General features: G+C 49.0%; 1 protein-coding gene across 1 annotated transcript; it reads right to left on the bottom strand.

The window, feature by feature from the left end:
• Window positions 1-207: 207 nt before the first annotated feature.
• On the bottom strand, window positions 208-15,256 carry LOC138990487 (basic salivary proline-rich protein 3-like). The gene is made up of 4 exons (XM_070382024.1): window positions 15,249-15,256; window positions 14,684-14,812; window positions 13,205-13,535; window positions 208-591 (listed from the first exon to the last, which is right to left on the bottom strand). The coding sequence occupies exons 1-4, from the start codon at window positions 15,254-15,256 to the stop codon at window positions 208-210; spliced, it is 852 nt and encodes a 283-aa protein (XP_070238125.1).
• Window positions 15,257-15,527: the final 271 nt, after the last annotated feature.

Below are 15,527 nucleotides of genomic sequence, written 5' to 3'. Positions count from 1 at the left end.
GGTCAGATCTTGCAAGCTGTGGAATGGAGAGGGGGAAAAAACCTAAAAGATGTGAGGGGAACAATGATAGCAAACTGCTGGGTTGTTAGCTCCTGGTGGTGGGAATACAAATCGCTGTATTTCTCCGTCATTTCTACACCACACTAAGTAAAACGTTAGGCAAGCAAGAAGGGCAAAAGGCATTTCCAAGCAGAAGGGCCAGTCCAGTTAAAGGTTGGGGGCTGGAGGTGGAGAGTTGCGCGGGGGACCCCGGGCGTCCAGGGTTAGCGGGAGGTCAGCAAGGGAGCGCTTTGCAAAGAGGCGGGGTGCCCGAGCGCCCTTCATCTCCGCAGGCCCGGCAGTGACTTCGGGGTGAGCAGGAGGGGAGAGGCGCCGCACCCCGGCTTTTGTTGGGGCGCGCACCTGCCTGAAAGAGGGCGATCCGCCCCTCGGGGCCGCCTGGCGGCAGGACCCGCCGCGCCGGGCAGATGGGCCGCCCGCTTCCTGCGCTCGCCCCGTGGGAACCGACCGGGCGGGCGGGGGCGGGGACGCCGGGAGCCGCGCACAGATGGGCGGGGGCCGCGGGCGGCGGCAGATGGGTGCGAGCCCGGCCTGGGCCCGGAGACAAAGGCTAAGGGCAGATGTTCGCGGCCAGATGTTCGCGGGATAGGGGGGCTACTCTGGGAAAAACCGACTTGCCTTCCCGCCGCCCTCCCCCTAAAGTGGCTCCGGGCGGGCCGTGGGCTAAGTGAAGCTGGTGTAGCCAACGGCAGGGGCAGCTGGGAAGCGGGGAGCCCACGACAGGGGCTAAGGGGCTCTCTGGTGGAAGCATTTTACCCCTAGCTTCCCCCAACCCCGACCCCGAAAGTTCCATCTTCTTTCTGCAAAGTACCAGTAAGACAGCTCAGGAATCTGGTCTGAACTTCCCTCCCCTATGTGACCTCCTTCCCCAGGCCTCCGGTATTAGGGGGCGAGGTGTCAGCACACACCCCTGTCTGCATCACCACACCTCCACCATCATCATCATGAAGAAGGGAAGTGAAGGTCGCTCAGTCGCAGACGGATTCTTCACCAACTGAGCTATCAGGGAAGCCTAATGAAAACACCCCATGGCAGTCCATGGCATTCTCCAGGCCAGAATACTGGAGTGGGTAGTGGTTCCCTTCTTCAGGGGATCTTCCCAACCCAGGGACCGAATCCAGGTCTCCAGCATTGCAGGTGGATTCTTTACCAGCTGAGCCACAAGGGAAGCCCAAGAATACTGGAGTGGGTAGCCTATCTCTTCTCCAGCGGATCTTCCCGACCCATGGTCCAACCGGGTCTCCTGCATTGCAGGCGGATTTGTTACCAACTAAGCTATCAGGGAAGCCTTGTCATCATCCTAGCGGCAGCAATGCTGGCTGACATTTATTAAACACTTATCAGGGCTTTAAATCATTCAGTTCAGTTCAGTTCAGTTGCTCAATAATGTCCGACTCTTTTTGACCCCATGGACTGCAACACGCCAGGCTTCTCTGTCCATCACTAACTCCTGGAGCTTGCTCAAACTCATGTCCATTGAGTCGGTAATGCCATCCAACCATCTCATCGTCTGTCATTCCCTTCTCCTCCTGCCTTCAATCTTTACTAGCATCAGGGCCTTTTCAAATGAGTCAGTTCTTCTCATCACATGGCCAAAGTACTGAAGTTTCAGTTTCAGCATCAGTCCTTCCAGTGAATATTCAGGATTGATTTCCTTTAGGATGGACTGGTTGGATCTTCTTGCAGTCCAAGGGACTCAAGAGTCTTCTCCAACATCACAGTTCAAAAGCATCAATTCTTCGGTGCTCAGCTTTCTTTATAGTCCAACTCTCACATCCATTCATGACTACTGGAAAAACCATAGCCTTGACTAGACGGACCTTTGTTGGTAAAGTAATGTCTCTGCTTTTTAATATGCGCTCTAGGTTAGTCATAGCTTTTCTTCCAAGGAGCAAGTGTCTTTTAATTTCATAGCATCAGTCACCATCTGCAGTGATTTTGGAGCCCCCCAAAATAAAGTCTCTCACTGTTTTAATTGTTTCCCCATCTATTTGCCCTGAAGTGATGGGACTGGATGCCATGATCTTAGTTTTCTGAATGTTGAGTTTTAAGCCAACTTTTTCACTCTCACCTTTCATTTTCATCAAGATGCTCTTTAGTTCTTCTTTGCTTTCTGCCATAACGGTGCTGTCGTCTGTGTATCTGAGGTTGTTGATATTTGTCCCAGCAATCGTGATTCCAGCTTGTGCTTCATCCAGCCTGGCATTTTGCATGAAGTACTCTATATATAAGTTTAATAAGCAGGGTGACAATATACAGCCTTGATGTACTCCTTTCCTGATTTGGAACCAATATGTTGTTCCATGTCCAGTTCTAACTGTTGCTTCTTGACCTGCATACAGATTTCTCAGGAGCTCATTAATTCTCACAGCCACTCCGAGTAGAGATGCTCTAACCATCAACTCCAGTTGAGGGATGATGAACACAGAGGTTCTGAATGACTGGTGACTTAGTGAAGGTCAAAGAAGTTTAGCAAGGCTAGGGTTGAAGTCTGGGTTTCTCAAAGCCTATGGGTTCCCAGGTATCATGCCTCCTTTACCCTCCTGTGTGCTAAGTGCTTTACCAACCTAATTTCTTCATTTAATCAACAATATTTGTGAAGCACCTACTGCACCTCTGGCTCTGGGCCCACACTGGGATATTAGAGTGAACAGAACAGAGGGAAGTCACTATTCCGTGGAGTTTATATTTAGGGGAGAAGGGCACACAAAGAGCAGGGTAAGTGCAGTATATATTATCTCTTCTGCTGATAAATATTATGGAGGAAATAAGTCAGAAAAGTGGGGGTTAGGGAGGGCTGGGGTTAGGATAGGTTGAAATCTCAGGGGCTGGGAAAAGTCTTCTCTGGGAAGGTGGGTAGCTCAGTAAAGAACTTGTTTTTGCACTTCCTTCAGCTACTGGGGACAAAACATTCCAGGCAGAAGTCAAAATCAGTGCAGAGGTCCTGAGGCAGAAAGGTGCCTGGTATGTTCAAGAGGCTAATGTGACTCTGGTCGAGTGAGCAAGGAGAAGGCTGCTAGGTGAAAGTCATGAAGATATGGGGGCAGAGACATAGCTGGATCTCAGAGGCCACAGTGAGGAGTTTGGTAAGGCAAGATCCTGGGATGGTTTTAAGCAGAGGAGGATGGTGGTCTGACTCCTTGAGCAGAATCTCAACGACTCTGATCCAGCTGCTGTAGGGTTCCTATCCCTGTACTGCAGGGTGGCCCCTGCTCATCTCCACCCTTGTGTTTCTCTGCTTGGATGACAGCAGTTGGTTTAGATCAGAGTGTCTTAATTTGAGGCGCCTAGATGGGTTTCATTGTTGGGTAAATTTACTGTATTTTTTTGTGGGGAAAAGATCCACAGCTTTTAACACATTGCCAAAGGGGTCTGTGAGGAATATAAAGTGTTCATAGATGTCTTGCTCATAAGAGCACCCAATTGGAAACAGTTTAAATATCCATCAAAAGGAGAATAGCTAAATGCACTGTGAAATACTATGGGGCTCTGGGAAATTATGAGACAGCACTTCCACTTTCAGGAATGTATACTAAGGAAAAACTCAATGTGTGAAACAAGGTATGTCCAGGAAGAGTCAACTGGAAAAAAACCCATTTGTCCATCACTAGGGGATTGAATCGGAGAAGGCAATGGCACCCCACTCCAGTACTCTTGCTGGAAAATCCCATGGGTGGAGGAGCCTGGTAGGCTGCAGTCCATGGGGTCGCTAAGAGTCGGACACGACTGAGAGACTTCACTTTCACTTTTCACTTTCATGCATTGGAGAAGGAAATGGCAACCCACTCCAGTGTTCTTGCCTGGAGAATCTCAGGGACGGGGGAGCCTGGTGGGCAGCCGCCTATGGGGTCGCACAGAGTCGGACATGACTGAAGCGACTTAGCAGCAGCAGCAGCAGCGGATTGAATAAAGACCATTCTCTCCATATAATAGAATACATACATGCAGCTGTGAAAAAAACAAGAAAGCTGCCTTTATCCTGAAATACTAAGGTTTCCTAGTACTTTGTTAAGTGGAAAAACAAAACAAGTTGTAAGGTAGTATGCAAAGACTGCCACCACTTTTGTTTAAAAAGAAAGAAAAACAAAATATTCATATTTGCATGTAACTCACTAGGAAACTGCCTCTGGGGTGAAAAGAGAGATGTTTCTACTTTTTAAATTGTGTACCATGAGGATGCATTACCTATTTAAAAATGAAATAAAATTAAAATGTAAAAGGGGGGACTTTCCTGGCAGTCCAGTGGTTAAGACTGTGCTTCCACTGTAGGGGGCATGGGTTTGATTCCTAGTCAGGGAACTAAGACCCAACATTCTGAACAGTGTGTCCAAAAAACAAAAAACACAAAAAATGTAAAAGGGAAAGGTTTGGACCCAGAAAAGATTAAGGGAGAGTGCTTTGCCTCTGGGGCTTCCTCCCCGTCTGAGATTGTGTGTTATGTGGTTAGGAGATATCTGTGAACAACCTGAGAAACTCAGCTGGACCTGTGACGGGACCTGAGACTCGCTCAGAGTCACGTCCACCTGGAGGTGGGACCCAGGGCTTGGAGGTGGGAAATACCCTGTCAGTGGGCTGAGGGCTCCAAGATAGGAGCATTTATAGAATTTACTTTTTTTTTTTAAAACAACTGGGAAAGTGTTGATCACTCAGTCGTGGCTGACTCTTTGTGACCCCATGGACTGTAACTGGTAGCCCACCAGGCTCCTCTGTCTGTGGAATTCTCCAGGCAAGAATATTGGAGTAGATTGGCATTCCCTTCTCCAGGGGATCTTCCCAACCCAGGGATCGAACTGGGGTCTCCTGCATTACAGGCAGACTCTTCACCATCTGAGCCATCAAGAAAGCTTTATTTAACAGCTTTATTGAGATATAATTCATATATCATACAATTCACTCATTTGAAGTATATAACTTGGGGGTTCCCTTGTGGATCAGTGGTAAAGAGAGACAAGGATTCAATCCCGGATCTGGGAAGATCCCAGATGGTGTGGAGCAACTAAGCCTGTGTGCCACAACTATTGACCCCGTGCTTTCGAGTCTGGGAGCCACAATTACTGAGCCCACGTGCCTCAACTACTGAAATCTGGGTGCCCTAGGGCCCATGCTCTGCAGCAAGAGAAGCCAGGGCAATGAGAAGCCCAAGCGAGCACCACAACTACACAGTAGACCCCACTCTCCACACCTAAAGGAAAGCAATGAAGAATGCAGCAACGAAGACCCATCGCAGCCTAGAATAAATAAAGTCAAATTACAGAGTGTGTAACTCCATGGTTTTTAATATATCATAGAGTTGTGCAGTGATCACCACAATTAATTTTATAACATCTTCATTATCCCCAAAGAAATCTATTGGCGAGTCACTTCCTATTCCCCCCGCTACCTCTCAGACCCTGGCAGCCACTAACCCACCTTCTGTCTCTATAGATTTACCTGTCCTGGTTATTTCCTATCAGTGGAATCATACATATGTAGTCTTTTGTGACTGGTCTCTTTTACGCAGCATAATGTTTTCAGGGTTTCCCTAGAGTATACTTTTAAATGCCCAGAGAGGGACTTTCCTGATGGTCCAGTGGTTAAGACTCCAAGCTTCCACTGCAGGGACCATGGGTTCAATCCCAGCTTCCCTCATGTTGCTCAGTGCAGCCAAAGATAAATAAATAAAATAAAATGCCCAGTTACTCCAGCAGACTGTATAGGGGTTGTCTCTGGGGTTGGGATGTGGGATCAGGTCTCTGGCTCAGGTTGAAAGTGGACCTTCCTCTTTCTCTGACATGTACCTCTACATGATTTGCTTTTTCATAATAATGTATTTCATGTATTAAGGCTGGTTAAAATGATAGTTCATTGGAAGGACTGATGCTGAAGCTGAAGCTTCAGTACTTTGGCAACCTGAAGCTGAAGCTTCAATACTTTGGTTGGGATGTGAAGAGTCGACTCATTAGATGCTGGTAAAGACTAAAGGCAAAAAGAGAAGGGGTTGGCAGAGGATGAGATGGTTAGATAGCATCACTGACTTGAATGTGAGCAAACTGTAGGAGAGTGGATGATGGGAGAGCCTGGCATACTGCAGTCAGTGAGGTCGCAAAGAGTTGGACACAACTTAGGGACTGAACAACAAAAATGATATTTACGTGGTGCAAAAATAATTGCAGTTATGGACAATGAATTTTAAATCATTATAACTAGGCTCAAACACATCTTTATTAATCAAAACAGGAACCTTTACAATCAACACATTTTTGCCAACTAGAAATAAGTTTGCTTACTCCTGTAGCATAAAAATCAATGCTTCAGAAATCAACGAACTCTTGGAAAGCATTTTCTGTATCCTGCTGGTTGTGGAAGTGTTTTTCCTGCAAAAAGTTGTCAAGATGATTGAAGAAGTAGTAGTTGGTTGGCCGAGGTCAGGTGAATATGGCGGATGAGGCGAAACATCGTAGCCCGATTCCTTCAACTTTTGGTTGTGCGACCTTTCGTCAGGCCCTTTCTGTTGACTGATACCGGCTGCAGTTTTTGGTGATTTCACTGATTTGCTGAGCATACTTCTCAGATATAATGGTTTCACCAGGATTCAGAAAGCTGCAGTGGATCAGACCAGCAGCAGGCCACCAAACAGTGACCATGACCTTTTTTTGGCGCAAGTTTGGCTTTGGTAAGTGCTTTGGAGCTTCTTCTCACTCCATCCACTGAGCTGGTCATTGCTGGTTGTTGTATGCAGTTCACTATTCATTGCAGGTCACAATCCCAATTGAGAAATGGTTGGTTGTTGTTGCATAGAATAAGAAAAGATGACACTTCAACATGATGATTTTTTTGATTTGCAGTCAGCTCATGAGGCACCCACTTACCAAGCCTTTTCACCTTTCCAATTTACTTTAAATGCCGAACAACTGTAGAATAGCTGACACTGAGTTCTTTGGCAACTTTTGGTGTAGTTGTAAGAGGATCAGCCTCAGTGACTGCTCTCAATTGGTTGTTGTCACCTTCCGATGGCCAGCCACTGCACTCCTCATCTTCAAGCCTCTCATCTCCTTTGCAAAACTTCTTGAATCACCATTGCACTGTGCATTCCTGGGCCAGATGTGTTGTTGATGTTGCCAATTGTCTCTGCTGCTTTACGACCCATTTTGTACTCAAGTAAGAAAATTGCTCGGATTTGCTTTTTGTCTAACATCATTTCCATAGTCTAAAATAAATAAAAACAAACAGTAATAAGTTATTAGCAAAAAACCAAGTGAGAAATGTGTATTAAGATGATGTATAACATAACCACGTTTATTGAAAATGTATTCCAATATCAAGTGGAAAATTTCAATAATGCAAAAACTGCAATTTTGTTTGCACCAACCTAAATAATACATATTCATTATAGAGAAGTTGGACAGACATACAGTTCAACTTAAGCAAGATAAAGTCATCCTTAATTCTGTCCTTCTACCTGTAAATACATACAGACATTCCTTCTGAATGTTTACGAAGTGGGGATGGGATCTGGGCAGGGTACAGGAGAGGCAGTTTCTGCATTGGGGAGCAGTAACTGGGGGGTGGGAAGGAGGTGCTGTGGTCCAGGGATTTCTAGGATTCTGCTTACAGAGGCAGTGATTTTTATTTTCTGTTACTTGCTCTGAATGCCCTCCTCCTCTTTGCCCTAGCCTCTATTACCGCAAGGTGGAATTATGCATTTATTTGAGGAAATCATTTATTCATGAGCATTTTGTAGTAGATGCTCAAGAGAAAGTAAAAGATAATGAAACCGACTCCATGATCCAGAATATAAAGCTGTGCGTTTTGTTTCTCAGTTATGTCACTCAGGCAGGCCTCAGTTATTAATCACCTACTGTGTGCCAGGCTCTGGCCAAGTCCTGGGGAGACACAGATGAGTAATATTTAGGTCTCCCACTCTTCCTAGCTTCCCTAGGGACTTTCAGGTGGCCTTTGCCAGGATTACCACCTAAGTCAATAACTGTGATGATAATGATGATGGTGATGATCTAAAGTAGTGGTTAGCATTTTAGGCTCTGGGGTGAGGCAAACTCGATACATGGCTCTGTGGCTTTGGGAACTGTGGTGCTCCTGGCATGAAGCCCATCTTCCTGGGCCTCAGTGTCCTCTTCTATAAATGGTCTTAGCTGTTCTACCTGCAGGATTGCGATGCTCTGTGACAGTACTGCAATATGCTTCATCCCGCCTGGTCCCAGGTAAAGTGGTAGTGATCACTGAGCGTTTATCACTGACCCCACTCCCCACTTGTCTGCATTTCACATCACACCGTTCCCAACGGAATCCTTCCAGCCACACTGTGACTTGAGTACCACCACCTCCATTTTGCAGATGAGGTAACTGAGGATGCAGTTAGCTCAGGGGGTGACGAGGACGTGAGTTCTCTCACTGTCTGACTCCCAGGTCCAGGGGGCCAGTAGACTGGGGGCTGGGAGCAAGAGGCTCTTCTCCACTCTCTCCCACACTTCCCTGGGAAAATCCAACAGGTGGTGGGGCCTCTGCACTGGGGACCATTGTGCAGGGGCCTGGGAGGGTCGGAGGGCCCAGTGTGTGTCTGGGAGAAGATGGATGCCTTCATTACCATGTGAATCCTGGGAAACTGCTTCCCTGGCTGGGTGGTGGGTGGGCGTGGGCCGCAGGGGGTGGGTGGGGGAGCTGGGTGTTCTCAGGCCTGGACCACACAGTGACTGGGAAGGGAGTCCTTATGGAATCCTGAGGGACCCATTAAGAAGACAGATAATGGGATTTCCCTTCTTGCTTAATTTCTTATTTTAGGATATCTCCATCCTGTGAGGCTTAAAAGAGACACAGATTGAACACAAAATGTTGTTTTTAAGGAGGAAAAAAAACCTTCCCCCCCCTCACCGCCCCCCACCCCGCCAGTTGCAACTTTCCCACTGACTGTGCTGCACGTTTGGGTCTCAACACTTAGAGCTGGAGCCTTTCACAAAGTGCGCATGGGTCAGCATCTCATGGGGGCATTTCCCCGCGCCAGTCCCTGAATAGCTCTTTCATTCATGGAAAATATGTCCTGGGGGAATCCAGGGTGATTAGCAAATATTAATAGCTGCTGAGCAAATTAGGAGAAGCAGGTTTTAGACTTAAAAATCAAGGTATTGTCAATTTTTTAAAAAACATTTTAAATTGAAGGATAATTACAATATTGTGTTGGTGTCTGCCGTGCATCAATATGGATCAGCCATAGGTATACATATGTTCCCCAGGGTGTTGTCAGATTGATTGGAGCAGAAATGACTGGCCAGTGTTTGGACAAAAGGTCAGTAGTAGAGAGGGAATAAGGTAATCGGAATCACAATGGTACCCAGTGACCTGGTGTCCCCATTTTACAGATGAGGAAGCGAAGGCTTCAGAGGGACCCAGGCAGAGGGGTGCACAGACCATAGCAGGAAACCTGGAGCACACGCGGACTCACATACATGCATGTGCAGAAATACATCTGCAGCCCTGCCCCATGTAAGGTTTCCGTGCCCTCACATTTATACAAACCCCAAAGTCATACAGATTCCACAAGAAAACACATTCTTACTCTTGCTGACACGTGTAATTGCACAGAGAACCTCTAAGGCAGGAAGGGGCCCGGACCCTCCCCTGGACTCTGCACCATGGCAGCTAGCTCTATGGCCTTGAGCTCAGGTTTTTTCTACTTCCCCCGGACCACCTACCACCTTTGACACATATGTCTCCACCTCCTCTCCCCTCCCCCCTCCAGGGCCCCCAGGGTATTAGGGGGGTAACTCAGGTCTTAGCAGCAAGAGAGGTGCCTACTTTCGGGGCACAAACATGTGGAGGGGCCTTGAATGCAGCGCCCAGGGGCTCAGCCTTCTCTGTGTCCCCGCTGCCTTCACCCTCCCCCAAGGCTTAGTCCCAGGAGGGCAAGGGGCCAGGCCCCACCACCGCTTTGTAGAGGGCAGGGTGCCCTGGGGAGGAAGGGCCCATTACAGACCCCGGAGGGGCTCATCCGCCTCACAGGGATCTGCCTTCACATGCAGATGGCCTGTTTGTCTCACCTGGTCTGCCTTAAAATGACAAAGAGGTTGGAGGCTGTCTGGGTATTACAGGAGATGACACCTGACCAAAATGAGAAGAGGAAGGTTGTTAACTACAGTAACACAATAGATATCAAAATTGTTTGCACTGTATATATGATTTGTGTTAAAAAATACATACTACAAAAAAAAATCTGAAATTTACGTTTAGCTGTTAACAGTAATCTCTGGGTGGCAGGAAAACGCTGGTTTATTTTCTCATTTTTTAACATATATGCTAATTTTCTACAAAGCATGGCTATAACTTCTGGATAATAAAAGTTTTTTAAATTAAATTGATGTTTTTGAATTGTGGCATTGGAGAAGACTCTTGAGGGTCCCTTGGACAGCAAGGAGATTCAACCAGTCCATCCTAAAGGAAATCAGTTCTGAATATTCATTGGAAGGAGTGATCTGAAGCTGAAACTCCAATACTTTGGCCACCTGATGCAAAGAACTGACTCATTGGAAAAGACCCTGATGCTAGGAAAGACTGAAGGCGGGAGGAGGAGGGGACGATAGAGGATGAGATGGTTGGATGGCATCACCGACTTGATGGACAAGAGTTTGAGTAAGCTCTGGGAGTTGGTGATGGACAGAGAAGCCTGATGTGCTGCAGTCCATGGGGTCGCATAGAGCCAGATTCGACTGAGTGACTGAACTGATCTATTTGTTTAATTTATTTTTGGTCGTGCTGGATCTTCGTTGTGCGTTGGCTTTTCTCTAGTTGAGGCGAATGGAGGCTCTTCTCCAGTTGCAGTGTGCGGGCTTCTATTACAATGGCTTCCTTGTTGCCGAGCATAGTCTCCGCAGTGTGTGGGCTTCAGTGGTTGTGAGCACAGCTTCAGTAGTTGCGGCACATGGGCTTAGTTGCTCCACGGCATGTGGATCTTCCTAAATTAGGTAATGTCTCCTGCATTGGCTGGTGGATTCTTTATCATGGAGCCCCCAGGGAAGCCCAATAAAAGGTTTTTAAAAATGAATACTGAATGACATGAAAAATTACAAGGGAGTGGTGTCCTCACATGAGTTCACAGGTCTTTTTTTTTTTTATTAATTGTGTATTTATTTGTCTGTGCTGGGTCTTAGTTGCAGAATGTGGAATCTTTACTTGCAGTATGCAAACTCTTAGTTGCAGCATATGGGATCTAGTTCCCTGACCAGGGATCGAACCCAAGCCTCCTGCACTGGAAGCTTGGAGTCTTAGCCACTGGTCCACCAGGGAAGTCCCGAGTTCAGGGCTCTTGATTGCTGTGTGGGCAGCTTCCTTCTCTGTGCCTTTATTTCCTCATCCCTACGATGGAGACTCAGCACATGGAGGATGTGAACACTTGGGATGGTGCTTGGCACACAAGAAGTGCTCAGTAATGGCAGCTGCTATTCTTCTTCCAGGAAGGTTTCTGTTAACGCTTCCCAGTACAGATTGGATGCCACCTGGCTGCCTGCAAGGATGGGTGTGCACAAGTTCCCTAGGCTGGGTCATGTACAGGTTCACCTGCATATAGGTTTGCCCACGCACTTACGTGTCCCTCGAGCATTGAAGTCCATACATTGTGTGCGAGGAGTCCATACATGTTCACCCATGGGGTATCAGGGACAAGCACTGTGCTTGCAAACAAGATCACAGGTCCTTTGCTTCTGATCGCTGGGGTGGAGGAAATGCTCTTTCAGTTTTCTACCTCAGCACACTCATCCCTTGTTTCCTTTCAGCTCAAAACTGCTGGGAATTTAGGCTTCTTCCTGGCATTGGCCTAGACTCAGGGCTCTTTTAGGGGTCTTAGGACATTTGTAAGGTTGTATGTAGTATGGGCTGAACAACCTCCAAGGAAGAGGAAGTTGGTAAGAAGGGTTGGGACATGTGGATTCACGGTCCTGCCATGGTGCTGAGGAATATCTGTATGACCGTCCACCTTCTGGATTGCTTCGAGTTCTTAAATCTTTCTTATTCATCTGTCCCCGTGGACGGTTTCATCCACTCATCACTCATAGTGTTATCATTACCGTCCTGGAGCCCCACCCCTGGCTTCCAGGCCTTCCCCAATGTAATGTTTAGAAAGGACTATGTCACCCCCCTGCTCAGAAACCTTCCTTGGCTCCCACTGCCTCCAGGATAAGGCCTAAGCTCCATGGCCTGGCCTTGTGGGATCTGCTCACCTTTCCTTATACCTCAGTCTTTCCCACTCTGCCAGCCTCTTCCTTCTCCTCGGACTGGGATCTCTCCTGGAAACAGCAATGAAAGCTAAATGAGCTTCCTTTCCTCCTTTTTGTTTCTAATGTGGAGTCTAAGAGATTTGCGTTCAAATCTCATCTTGCCATTTCCCAGCTCCCTTGTGACTAAGAAAGTTTTCAGATCCTTTCTGAGTTTTAGGGGCTTCCTTTGCCAGATGGAGATAATAGCTGATATTTCTTTTTTTCTTTTTCTTTTTTTTGCTGGGGATGGATTTAGTTTTACTTTCAGTTCTATTTGGTTTTGAAAAACTCAAGATTTGGAAAATACAAAGTATACAAAAGATTACAAGCCACCCAGATCTTCACATCTTTCCTGCCCTCAAATTTCCTCAAATTACTATCTCTTTTTCACATCTTAGAGACTCTTCCATAAATATTATCTATTGAAGATGTGCTGTGTGTTTTCCATGGATTATTTCACTTAAATCCTCACAGCCACCTGTGGGCAGACTGAGGCTCAGAGACCAGAGCCTCACGGTTGGTAAGCAGTAGATCCGAGACAACGTGTCCATTTATGAAGTGCTTTCTATGTGCCCTAGGATTGTCCCAGAGCTGGGACATTCAACACATACTGAGTGCCACTCTAGGTCACTGGGCCGGGGGCTAGGTTACTCTGGTGGGGAGGAGGGCAGAGGCTCAACCTTCCCACAGTTTATCAGTGGAGATGGCCTGTCGCTGTTGCCCCCTTTCTCTGAGTAGGAAAACCAAGGAACAGACGCGAAAGAAACAGACCTGAGGTCATACAGTGGTAAGAAAAGAGCTGGGATAAGCAGACTTACTTTACTATTGGGGAAGCTGGGGCACGGAGACGGAAACAGACTTGCCTAAGGAAACATGGCAGGCGGCAGAGCCGGGATTCCCAGGCTCACAAGGTCTCGGCCTTCCCGGCCCTCCCCTCGGGGGGCGGGCCCACTGTGGGCCCCGCCCCACCGCTCGCGCCCGCCTTCCTGGCAGCCTTGGCGGCTGTTTCCTGCCCGCGTAGCTGGGCGGGCGGGCGGCCGGCCCATCTGGCGGCCCCCACGGGGAGGCGGCCCAGACTCGCTGGAGCCAGGCGCCGGCCTGGGCCCCCATGCCCGCCTGGAGAGCCCAGGTGTGGCCGCGGCGGGGGTGGGGGTGGTGCCTTCCTTCCCGCTCGGCCCTTCCTGACGCACCCGGGCAGGATGCTGCCTCCTCCCCAACCTCCGCCTCCCACGACCTGGCCTGGAACGGGGAGGGAACGCTAGCGGTGGGAGAGCGGGCTGGGCAGGGAGCAGCAGGCCCCGCCTCTGGTCTCCACTCCTTAGGAGACCTCGGGCAAGTCTGGCCCTTTTTTTTGGCGTGGGTGGGACGGGAGTAGAGAGCACTCCGTTTTCCCATTTGTGCGAGAACGGCTGAACTCTGACCGGATCACCCAGGATCCTACCTTGCCACTCAGGGTCCGACCCCAGACAGGATTGTGGGAGCGGGAGGCACCTCTTCTGCCTGAGGATCGTGACATGATCATTGACTTGACATTATCCATTCGTTCATCCATTTAAAGTCTGTCTGCCTGATCACAACGTCAGCCGGGAAGCCCGCGCTTGACCTGTGTTCGCTGCCGTGCCCAGCGGCTTGACCTGTGCCCAACTCATACCTGGTGCTGAAAACCCAAAAGGGCATGTCAAGGCTTTACCCCCTCCCCCTTAAACTGGAGCCACCCCTCCAAATTGGAGCTTACTCATTTTACAGCTGAGCAAACAGGACAGAGTGGGCAGCCAGCCCTGCTGTCGATGCTGACCCTCTTCTCCAGCGCCACTCCAAGACGGAACCCAGAATTGAGCATCTTGATTTATGTCAGCAGCACCTGCGGTGAACATCCCCCAAACCAGCCATCCTAGGTTCAAATCTCTCTGGGGCCCTTAATGTCTCTCTACTTCAGTTTCCTTTATCTGTAAAAATGATGCCACCTCCCTCACAGGGGTGTTATAACCATTACATGAGTATTTCTAAAATGGGTTATCATAATGCTGGACACGTTAAATACAGATGACATAGTGTACTGGAGCTCTCCACAGGGCTGGCCTCCCTCTTCCCCTACAGTAGCCCCCTCCCACTCAACCGTAGTCAGGGGAGAGGGAGGCCACTGAAAGGGACACCTAACACATCAGGGGCGAACTTGGGGCTTTTGGAGCTGTTTCCCAAGAATCCACTCCCACCCCAGGGTGAGGCTGGCAGTAGGCCCACCAGGGGCCCTGCCCAGCCACCCACCCCCGCCTCTCCGGCGTGCAGACTCGATCCGTGCCCGGCCTGGTGCCATTTTTCCATGGGACTCTGGCTGTGGTGGTTCACATCTGGAGTCTAGACTCGGAGGCTCTGCAGGCCGGGCCTACCGCCCGGGCTGGGCCACCACTGCCCGCTGTTTGCTCAGCTGAAGCTGGTTAATTGGAATTAGAGTGGCCTCTGCGGTGCCGGCTGGCCGGGCGGGCCCTGGACGGCCGCTGCCGAGGTCTGTGGAGCATCTGGCGGGGCCAGGACGGTCATTAGGTGGCAGGCGCCCGGCGCCACTGCCACCTCAGCCTCTGCCGGGGGCCGGCGGTGACTCAATGAGGGCTTTGTAGGCTATGGACCGCAGAACCAACTGTGCTGTGTGCCTGGGCTGCCTGCCCCATCTGCCGCCCTCAGAGAAGCCTTGTTCCAGGACCACACGGCCTCCCCTCTGGAGGTGGCTGGAGTCGGCAGAGATCCGAGAAGCCCCTGAAAGGAACCCTCTTGGCTGGGGGAAGCTTTTGAGATTTCCCATCCTTCTTTTCCAGAAAGCCCAGAGAAGTCAGCAGTGACTCAGGCCCAGGGGTCTGCAGAGGAGTTGCAACGTCCTTAGGAACTCTGGAATTTGATTCAGATTGCTCAAGGTCAAATCCCTGTCTAGGGGTAGGTAAGCTGCCTTAGTTCTCTCACTTGTACATGGGGCTAATATTACAGAAGGAGAGTATGAGAATTAAGTAAATCCTGTATTGAGGTGCTTGGTACTTGCAGCAGCTCCCCTTATCTGCTCCCACTTGTTCTTTAGCTCCAAACTGGAAGCCCTGTCATTTTCAGCCTTTAAACCTGGAAGCTTAGGCAGAGATTTCTGGGCTGTTGAAAGTCTGAGTCTCAGGCCAGTGGCCACCCTCCCCGACCTTAGTTTCTCTATCCAGTGACCCCATACCAGGCAGGTAAATGAAGGCTGTGCCCACC

This window comes from Bos mutus, chromosome 13 (genome assembly GCF_027580195.1).
Source record: "Bos mutus isolate GX-2022 chromosome 13, NWIPB_WYAK_1.1, whole genome shotgun sequence".
In the NCBI taxonomy this organism is placed as follows: Eukaryota; Metazoa; Chordata; class Mammalia; order Artiodactyla; family Bovidae; genus Bos; species Bos mutus.
This window is presented reverse-complemented; position numbering and strand designations above follow the sequence as displayed.

Bases quoted from the DNA above. Each gene is read 5' to 3' on its own strand.
- LOC138990487 (XM_070382024.1), bottom strand. The intron at 13,536-14,683 runs GTAGGCCCGGCC...TCCCCGTTCCAG, and splicing joins GTGGTGGCCCAGCCCGGGCG to GCCAGGTCGTGGGAGGCGGA. The intron at 592-13,204 runs GTGAGCCTGGGA...CTCCGGGCCCAG, and splicing joins GCCGGGAAGGCCGAGACCTT to GCCGGGCTCGCACCCATCTG.